We start from the raw sequence: 10,302 nt of genomic DNA on the forward strand, positions 1-10,302 counted from the left end.
CGAGAGAGGACAGAAAAGCTGTGAGAGGTATTAAATAAAGATACAGGCTCAAGTCTTTTTATCATTTATGTGAAAGCATAAGTATATTCAGCTAGGAGCTGTATGATTTTTATATGCCTTCTGGCTAGGAATGATTTTTTTAAAATAATAAACATTTATTTATATGTTTTTTCCTAAATTTCCAAAGTAATATATCTCTGTGGTAGAAAGTGTGGAAAGTACAGGAAAGTTCAGAAAAAGAAATAACAAAGACACCCGCAGCCCTATCATGCAGACAGAAGGCACCTGGCTATTTATCCATCCAAGCTGGTTTCATGCCCCTGTACATATTTGAGGAAGACTGAGATCATACAATACATATTATTTTGCAACTTGCTCTTTTATTCAACAGGATATTGTGACCTGGTCTTCAAGGGACTTGGTCTTACATGTCTTTGAGTCTCTTGTTGATGTTTAGAACAAAGTTTGGAGCCTCTTGCTTAGGATTCTGGAACTTAAGTTATTTATGGCCTCCTTTATAGGAAAAATTTCACAGACCTCCAAGAATCTTCCATCAGTGAACCCTTGGGATATCCTTGGGACCCAGTCTGAGAAACAGAACATCAGATGGGATTGATAAATGAATAGAAGATGAATGAATGGATGGATCTGGCAGCAGACACCTGCCATGGCAGATAGCCACACAGGGTCTATTCTAAAGGCTTCCTTTGTGTTGGACAAGGGTGCTTGTGGCGGTGATCCGTATCTGTAAGTGCAGACATGGTCCAGCCCAACAGGCAACCACGCGTCACTCCTGCTACTTGCCATCCATTCTGTCTTTGACTCCTGTTCAGACTGCTGTTGGTGTCTGTTTGTAGCACCCCGGCTACTCCATCTGTAGCTGTTTCCAACTCTCCGTGACTCTAGTCATCAACCTGCTTCGCCAACTTGAAAATATGCGAGATTGTCTATACCATTCTAACCCACCACCATTGAAACCTATATTCATCCTGTATTCCTATTAAACTAATAGAGTCTTAAAACCCTTCAGTGAAGTATTACATACATTAAGAAAAGTAAGCAAATTATCACCGTAGAGTCTGATGAATTTCAGTGCCTTGCCCACCCCGTGATGCTGATTAAAATGAGGAAATCCAGCACCTTCCTTACTCTTCTCTATAATTCTATTTTTTCAAAATGTTGTTACATAGATTAACCCATTTATTGTAGGCCTGCAGTGTGTCAATGGTGGATTTTCAGGTCCTCCAGCCTCCTGCTGGCCGACTTTGCTGTGATCACAGAAGCCACGTCCCAGGGCCAGGCACCGCCGTCCACCGTTTTCATGCAGGAACCACAGTGCCGGATCCCCGTGGCTCGTCTTTCCATCTTGGTTTTGTCCCAGAAGGCGCAGGTGCGCTCAGCGTGCTGGCTGAGTTCAGTCTTCTTCACCATTTTCCTGTGCGGGGCACCGTCCTGGCTCCCGTATTTACTGAGGATTCTGACCTTCTTGGTGCCTTTAGCCATGTCTCTGCAAAGCAGGTCTGAGCCCAGGGAGCTTCTTCTCTGCATTTCAGATTAAGCAAATAATCTCCCTGTGTGTAGACAGAGAAGCGCCTCTGTGTCTCAGTGCGCTACATAACCAGCTGTGTGATTTTGAGCAAATCGCGTTCCCTTTCTGCTGCTCAGTCTGCTCACCTGTAAAATGGGTCTCTGCACCCCAGGAGGAAAGGGTTCAATCAGATAATTGATGCAAAAGCAAACCGTGAACCTGAGGTTAGCGGGCAAATGTGAATTATGATTTACATTGAGGCGTGGACCTGATACATTGGGTCAAGCAAACCAATGAGAGGGGACCTTGGTAAAGTGTCAGCCTTGGGGGCCAGAGCCAGGGACAGTGGAGAAAGTGGTAGGAGGGACATGGAGTAGACTCTGGAAAGCCAATGCCCAGAGCTCTTTTAGGAGTGAAAAAAATCTATAAATCACAACTTACAATGACAGTACAATTTTCGAACCATCCAGAGATTCTTGTCTGCCAACCTGGACAACGTGTCTCTGTAGTAAAATCGTGTGGGATGCCAACTTTTGAGCTGTCAGTTGGCTGGCTCAATGGGCTGCCTTAGAGTGCTGGGTGGGCCTGGCCGCCAAGGGCCGTCGGTGGTTGCGTTTAGTTTCTGCAAAAGGGGAGCACCGGGGCCATGGTGAGGGCCCAGCTTGAGAAAGAATCTGTTTGTTTCACTGCCCACGCATGATGAGGGGGTCCAGAGGAGTCTGGGGCCAGAAGCTGGACTGGATGACATATCTGCCGTGGAAGGGGGGTCTGGGGGGCACCGTGGAGGAGGAGCGGGGGACCCGCTACTCAGCAAGAGGTGATGAGGACGCCCCGAGGGCCGGTGTGACTGAGGTGGACACAGGAGGAGAAAGGATGACGCCACGGAATTGCACGCTTGAAAATGGCTACCAAGGCACATTTTATGTCATGTGGGTTATTGCAATGTAAACTATTTCTTCAAAGAAAAAACCAACAGGGCAAACCAAAACCACATAGTTTCATTTGCGAGACGGCGGGAATTCAAAGGCAAGCAGAGTGAGCCCAGGCCCCGAGCGCTGCGGTAGTGCTGTCTGTGTGCAAGGTGGGTGGGCAGCGAGTGCGAGGGCACAGGGCCGGTCATCTGAAGAACAATCACAAAAGGGCACCTGGGTGGCTCAGTCGGTTAAGCGGCTCTTTTTAAATTTGAATTCAATTAATTAACATATAGTGTATTATTAATTTCAGAGGTAGAGTTAAGTGACTCATCAGTCTTATATAACACCCCGTGCTCATTCCATCACGTGCCCTCCTAATGCCCACCACCCAGCTATCCCATCCCCCCACACCCCTCCCCTCCCGCAACTCTCAGTTTGTTTCCTATGAATAGGAGTCTCTTATGGTTTGTCTCCCTCTCTGATTTCGTCTTATTTTATTTTTCCCTCCCTTCCCCTATTCCTCTCCATTTTGTTTCTTAAATTCCACATATCAATGAGATCATATGATAAATGTCTTTCTCTGACTGACTTATTTCTAAATGCCCAACTCTTGATCTCAGCTCAGGTCTTGGCCTCAGGGTGGTGAGTTCAAGCCCTGCGTCAGGCTCTACCCTAGGCATGGAATCTACCTTAAAAAAAAAAAAAAAGCGTGCTTGTTTAATCTATTAATTTTTGTCATTTTATTAACATGTGCCACAGTCCATGTTCCTGGATCAGAAACTGATGGCTCGTCTTTGATGCTTTCCTTTCACTGATCACCGTACCCAGTCTGGATTATGCTTCTGAAGCTCTTCCTGGGTTTCAGGCCCCACTCTCCATCCACAGTACCACCATCTGGCTGCTGCAGACCAGAACTGCCAGCAGTCTCCTCATGGGCCTCCCAGGCTCCCTCCCAGCTCTTCTCCACACCATCCTTACCGTCCTACAATCCTGGGGTCATAGTGGGCCTCTTTACTCAGGGGCTCAGAGCTCAAGTCTGATGATTCTCAGGAGACAGCAGAGTGTCTCCTCTAACCAGTATGCTGGTTCTGCTCTTCTCAAAAGCCTCAAACAGTTCCTTTCCTCAGAGTAGAAGACAAAGCCCTCAGTGAGCAGCCCCTGAGTGATTCTGCACCCCACCCCGCCCGACGCCACTTTCACACACACTTAACTCCTCTTCCTTCCCTGTATTCATTCTGCCCCAGCCTTAGCGGCCCTCCTTGTTGCACTTGGAACCTGCCAGGCACATTCCCCCTCCGGGCCTTCGTCCTGAGCCCTCTGCCTGAAACACTCCCTTCAGTATCAGGTTGGTTCCCCCCTTCTCCTGAGCCTGTTGGCTCAATTTGAGGCCCTATTTCAAACTGCAGTCCTTTCCCCAAGCACCCGAGCTCCCTTACTCTTTCCCTCCAAGGCCCCATCATCTTTACACAGGGTATTTTGAATCCGGGTGTGACTCCCCTCTCCAGTGAGGACAGGACTTCTGTTGTTCCATTCACAGATGTCCCCTAAGCCACTGGGACATAGTAGGACCTCGAGAAACATCTAGAATGCATGAATAAATGAATGAATGAATGCCTCTTTCCCAATCTCCCGAGGAAAACCGGGAGCCCATCATTTCCTTCTTACCTCTGCAACCATTCGATCTTCAGTGAATCCTAAAGCAGACTTAAGTGGGGAGACTGAGTTGCACCTGACCTTGGCTGGGGACGAATGCGTCTTCCGCAAGCCTGGCCTTCCACCCAGTGCCCTCAGCCTCGCTCCGGTTCTAGCCCTCCCAAGGGGCTGAGCAGAGGAGAAAGGGGGCTACAGCCGAGTGGGGAGGGGGTGCCCACGGAGGGGCTCAGAATTGGTTTGCATGTCTCTGTAGGGATGGGGGCAGGAGGCAGTGCCGGGGACCTCCAGAGTTAGCTGGTGAGGAAGATGTTTCCCGGACTCCTTTTGTCGTGCCGGAAGCCTCCCCAAGGATGACGCAGAACGAAGTCAAGTGTTCTTGGAGGCAGGCTGCGTATCCGATGATGCTTCACACCCGCTGAAGTGAATGCAAGATTTACAAGGGTGTCCAGGACTCCAGGCCGGGCTAGGGGGGGCCCGGGGTGGCTTTTAGGGAACCTGTGGGCGCAGGTTAGAGGGGGTTGCAAGTGTTTAGGGACAAGTGAGCCAAGTTGGTTAATGAAGGGGTGATTTAAAATATTCAGCCCCAGGGCCCTACAATGAGATTCATGAAATATTAGAGACCTTGAAAATTTATGCAAGATCCCAGCAAGCAGAAGAGCAAGTAAGGCAATGAGCACCCGTGTACCTGCTACCAGGTTTATACAAGCCGAGCATTTTGCCCGATTTTCTTCAGATGTTTAAAAAAAGCAATACAGACACAATCAGAGTCCCCTCTGGACCCTTCCCTGATTTTTCCCTTGCCCCACTCCCTCTGAGTTTGGTTATTACCCCCAGGCATGTTTTTATATTATTAATACAAATATTGTCTCCATAAATAATTATGCTATCACACATGTTGTTACGGTCTACGTACCATAAAGTTTTTTATCCTATACTAATATATAATATGTATATATATATACATTAGAGACTGTTATACCACTATACTCAGCCTGGTTCCAACTTACCTTCTTTTGTTGTTCGATATTATGCTTTGGCGATTTGCCCGATGTTGATACACGGAGCTAGAGTTCGGTCACTTCGCGTCTGTAGAACATTCCGTCGTGTTAATACACGGCAAGTTATTGACGCCTTCTTCTGTCGATGGGCATTCAGACTGTGGCAAGTCTCTGCTGTTACAAACAACACTTTCATGACCATTTTTTGTGCCAGCGTCCTCGCGCTCTTGCTGGAGTTTCTCTAGAGTACGTATCTCAGAGTGGAGCTCAAGCGCTCTGCAAACATCCCGCCGGACAGTCTTGCCAGATGGGTCTCGGGTTGGTCAATAGCTCAGCAGAGCGTAAGAGTGCCCGTCTCGACCTCCTCACCACCTCTGTAGTGTTGCCCAAATGTTTCACCCCCTTGAGGGGAGGGGAACGTTCCGGGCCCTGGTGCCCCGCCAGGGGCTGAGAGCTGAGGAGGGCCCTTCAGTCATCAAAGGGGAGCAGAAGCATGTGATCCCCTCCCCTCGCCCCCCCACCCCGTCTCCGTCTTCATCACTGAGCCCCGAACCTGTGCCGGGCAGGCCGGCGTCTACGGATTGTATCACGCAGGCTCCCTTGCCTTCTGCCTTCCTGTTGGCTTTGACCTGAGACAGGCACAGGAAGGAGACAAGTGGGCAAGAGGGGAAAGAGGTGGAGGCGTTTATTCCTACCGACACCCCTCCTGGCAGGGGTCGGTGGTCCTCTCTGACCTGAGTTCCTGCCGGGCCAGCTCCAGCAGCCCCCGGGGTTCCAGTAAACACTGTTCTCTCCTCTTGCTCCCTCAGGCCTCTTGGAGTAACAGCTCCCACGCTGGTTCCTCTCTGAGGGCTTGACCAGCCTCATCGGCTTCCAGAACTATCCACTTGTTGTAAATAGTAACTACAATCCCTTTAGTAAGCTCTTCAACTCAACCCTCGGGGCGTGCCATCTCTCTCCTCCCCTGAATGATACACTTCTTGAGATTTTAAAAGTAATTGTAATATTTATGAATACTACTGTCCTCCATTGAGCTCTCACCACAAAAGGGGAAACAGTAGGGCACAACGAAGTGGCACTGAGATCTGAACCAGGCCCGCTGCTGGGTTTGCTCACCAGCCAAGAGAGCGGCTCCCAGGGATATAGAAGCCAGCCCAGACAAAATGCCCAGCTTCCACGCCACAGACCTGCTTTGGGGGCTCCTGCCGATGACCCAAATCTGTGGATTCCAGGGGGCCACCGTACCTCCCGGAAAGGGTTCTCTGAGAGCATGAAGTGATAGTATATGTTGGTGGCAGAGAGGCCAGTGGCCCATGCAGCGCCTCCCTTTGGGGGCTCCTGGAGCTGCAGTGAGGCGGGGGCAGAGCCCGTCCTGGCGGGGGCGCCCTCTGCATCCCTCTACAGCCTACACAACAGCATGCAAAGGCACGCCTAGTCTTCGCCTGGTGTCCTGGGTGTCCTGACCCACCAGTGGGGAAGATCTGGGGTCCCTGGATTTGGCAGACCTAGGCTCAAGCTCTATCCTTGGTCTATCCCGGAAGGTTCTGTGGCCCATCTGGTGAGGCACCCAAACTCTTCATGGGTTCAAGGAGGGTAGACGCGATGCCTTGACATCATCACTTTTGCTTCCTAATGTCTGGTTCCTTCTTTGAAATTGCTCTCCATGATGCCTCTCCCCTCCCACCCTCCCTCCCTCTCCCCTCTTTCTGTCCTCCTTCCCCTTTCCTCACCTCCCCTACTTCCCTCCATTACTCCATCTCTTCTCAACGGCCATTGAGCCACACAGCCATGCAGGGCTGGGCACCAGGGATAGGGATGACCAGCTGCCCCAGGGGTCCAGAGCACTTAAGAACATCAGCCCCGGGGGGCCCAGGGCCCAGCAGGGTTAGCTGCAGTTCACCAGCAGGGGCATTTGCCTGCTGGGCTCGACAGAGGGCCACTCCCAGGAGGCCTCTAAGGAGAGGAAGGGCTTGTCTGGACTGTGGTCTTCCCTGGGGAGGTTACAGCAAGAGGGCTTCAGAGGGGGAATTCGTCTCAGAGCAGTGAGCCGAGGCCGCCCAACTGGAGAGTCTGTGCCCCTGACCATGTGCTGGGTGGCCTCTTGGCTTTGTGGCTCTCCCGAAGGAAATAACCCCTGGACCCTTAATGGAGCCTCTGGCCTCCCCAGCCCCTGCCCAGCCTCTGCCCCAGGAGGGAGAGTTTGGGGGAGGAGAAAGAGACAGTGAGGAGGTCAAGAGAGTGCCCCCACCTCCCTGGTACCCAGAAACAATCTTCTGCTCCTGGGGTGGAGGTCAGGCCGAGCTCCCCAGACAGGGCAGTGGAGAGAAAGGCCAGGACTCCGGGAGGACATGAAGACCCACCGGGCTCAACTGGTCAGCACCCTCTTGGTTGGGGAGCTGGCCTGGCTCAGCATGGCCTCTGCGCAAAGTGCGTCCCCAGGCTTCGTAAAGTTTTGTTTGAACTTGTGTGATTATACAGATTCTTGGTTTCTGGGTGAGCACTGTTTTAGAAAGATCGAAGCCATGGGGTTTGCTAAGAAGAAAGAGGAGTGTTTTCTAAAGTAGGCTTATTGGAGAGAGAGACAGACAGAGACAGAGAAACAGAGATCCAGAGACAGAGAAAGAGAACAGGAGAGAGGGAAAGAGAGACAGAGACAGAGAGACAGAGAAGGAGACAGAGACAGGGAGACAGAGAGATAGACACAGAGAGAAACAGAGAGAGAGGGAGACAGAGAGAGGGAGAGACAGAGAACCACAGAGACAGAGACACAGAGAGACAGAGAGGGGGAGACAGACACACAGAGACAGAGACACAGGAAGAAAGAGAGAAAGGAGACACAGAGACAGAGAAGCAGAGAGAGAGGAGACACAGAGACTGAGAGAGACAAGAGAGGAAGAGGGGAGGTGGCTCCCTCTAGTGGGCAGTGGTGGTGACAGCATCAAGCTGGAGCAGTTCCTGACAAGGGGATTAAGAGGTGGAACATTGACCCCGAAGAGCTACAGCTGAGGCGTGTTTCTGCTCCTGGGAGCCCGGACGCCTGTCCCTCCGTGACTTCTGTGACAACGGACCATTCTGCCCCAGCTCCTCTGCCCCACACTGTTGTAACAAACACTCCTATGTATGAGACCCTGCGCCCTTTATCAGCGCGAATCCATTTAATGGTAACAACCCTGTGCAGTGGGGACTATTGTGAGCTGTGATTTACAGAAGAAATAGAGGCACAGAGAGGTTAAGTAACTTGCCCAGGAACACACAGCCGGGAAGGAGAGAGGCCAGGGACCGTGGGCTGCAGAGTCTGGGCCCTGACGAACGCTGGGTGGCCCGGGGGTCCCGGGTTTCTCCAGGCCTCTTGTCGCACGTGGGCATGGACAGAAATGCCTGCATTGTCTCCCTTGTCACCCGGGAGTTCGGGCTGCCCGAGGCCTTTACTGTTTCCGGTCCTCATCTCCCCGGTGCCCTATGGAGTTGGAGGTGCAGGCGCTGCTGTCGCCTCCTTTGTACAGATGGGGATGTGGGGGCTCAGAGAGGGACAGAGAGGGACCGTGGGTGCGGTCCTCCTGCTCCCCCCCCCCCACGGTGACCCCAGCCACTGCTGCTCCCCACGAGGCCCTCTGCTCCGCCTCATGCCCTGTGTCTTCTCTCGAACCGGTTTCCTCTGCCACTTCACCCCTAGCCCTGGCCCCAGAATGTCTGTTCCTGACCTGCTTTCTCCTTCACCACGTTCTCCACAGACTGTGTGAACATATCCCTTCTCCCTGCCTGGCCATCTTCTCTCATGGGCCGCAGGACATTCCGGGGAGGGAGAAGGCCAGTGTCAGAAAATCTGTCTGAGCCTGTTCTTTCTCAGACTTTTCTGTGCTAAGAGGCCCACGAAGACCCTGTTAGAATTTCAGATTCCCGGGCCCTGGATAGTGAATCCGTTGGGCTGGGGCGTTTCCCTCAATTGTCTGCGTTGATTCTCTCTCTCTTTTTAATTTTAAAAAAATTTTTGAGAGAGAGCGCGTGTGCGTGCACGCGTGAGTGGGGGGCAGAGGGAGAGAGAGAAGCAGACTCCCCACTGAGCAAGGTGGTGGTGGGGTTCGATCTCACAACCCTGAGATCAGGACCTGAACCAAAATCAAGAGTCGGTGGCTTAACCAACTGAGCCACCAGGGGGCCCCACAGTGATTTTGATCTGGGGGCACCACAGCTTGAGGGACAGGGCTCCAAACTGTGTGACTTTGGGGCTCTGGTATGGATGGGGGGCATGATGCTGGGCCTCCGGGGGATTATTCCGGGGTACCCCTCCAGTCAGAGCTGTGATAGCTGCTGCAGAGCTCAGAGCTGTGGTGGGAGACAGGTGGGTGGCCAGAGGCGGGGCTGGGAGCTTGCGGGCTCCCAGTGGCCAGCGGCCGTGACCTGAGTGGCAGTTTGGGCAGGCTGCTGACCGGTGGAGCCTGTACCAGCAGAGGGGATCATTTTGATGCTTTTACTCAGGATGCATACATGTGTAAGAATTTTCTCTCTGCTCGTAGATGTGGAGCAGATAGCATTAAATTGCATACACTGTCATCTCACACACATAGCACAAGCCTTGGATTTTATAAAAAGACCAGGGGGAAGTATTCCCAGATATAAGTTGCTTTCCTGCTGACAAAAACCTTCCCCACGACAGCAGGGGATAAAAGCAGGAGCTGGGGTGGCAGGTGTCGGTTCTGCGGAGGCCTGGGCGGGCACCTGTCGGGTGAAGATAAAAAGGTGATACAAAATGTTCCTGGAGGCTGACTCATTGAATCTCAAGGGACTGGGGATTCAGATTGCACAAACTCTGTGAACTTGGACAGGTTACTTGACCTGGGCTTCAGTTTGCTTGTGGTTTTTTCTGGAAGGGGGAAAGATAACACATGACACGTAACGTGCAGGGTTGCCATGAGGCGTAAAAGAAACACGGTGGAGAGGGAGGAGGTTACTAAGTAGGCATCCAGAACAAATTCCCTTCCCTTCTCCCTTTCTCTCTGTCCCTCCGTGCCTTCCCAGGGGAATCGTATGGCGTCGGGGTCATGATGTTCAGGCATGTTCCCGTGTGGAAGGCCATCTTCTCTCTGGGAGATCTGGCCGTGTTCGTGGGTGGTGAGGGGACACCAGAGATACTAAACTTGTGGTGGCTGCGAACACATGTGCCACGCTCGGTGCTGATAGCTGGATGCATAAGGACTCCAGTTAGGCTCCA

The 10,302-nt window shown here is 52.0% G+C and overlaps 1 protein-coding gene across 1 annotated transcript; it reads right to left on the reverse strand.

Annotated features, from left to right (window-relative positions):
• Nucleotides 1-249: 249 nt before the first annotated feature.
• On the reverse strand, nt 250-5,338 carry LOC113266737 (60S ribosomal protein L37a-like). The gene is made up of 3 exons (XM_057309680.1): nt 5,103-5,338; nt 4,108-4,590; nt 250-1,689 (listed from the first exon to the last, which is right to left on the reverse strand). The coding sequence occupies exon 3, from the start codon at nt 1,546-1,548 to the stop codon at nt 1,222-1,224; it is 327 nt and encodes a 108-aa protein (XP_057165663.1). The 5' UTR covers nt 1,549-1,689; nt 4,108-4,590; nt 5,103-5,338; the 3' UTR covers nt 250-1,221.
• Between the last annotated feature and the right edge of the window lie 4,964 nt (nt 5,339-10,302).

This window comes from Ursus arctos, unplaced genomic scaffold (assembly GCF_023065955.2).
Source record: "Ursus arctos isolate Adak ecotype North America unplaced genomic scaffold, UrsArc2.0 scaffold_9, whole genome shotgun sequence".
Lineage (NCBI taxonomy): Eukaryota > Metazoa > Chordata > Mammalia > Carnivora > Ursidae > Ursus > Ursus arctos.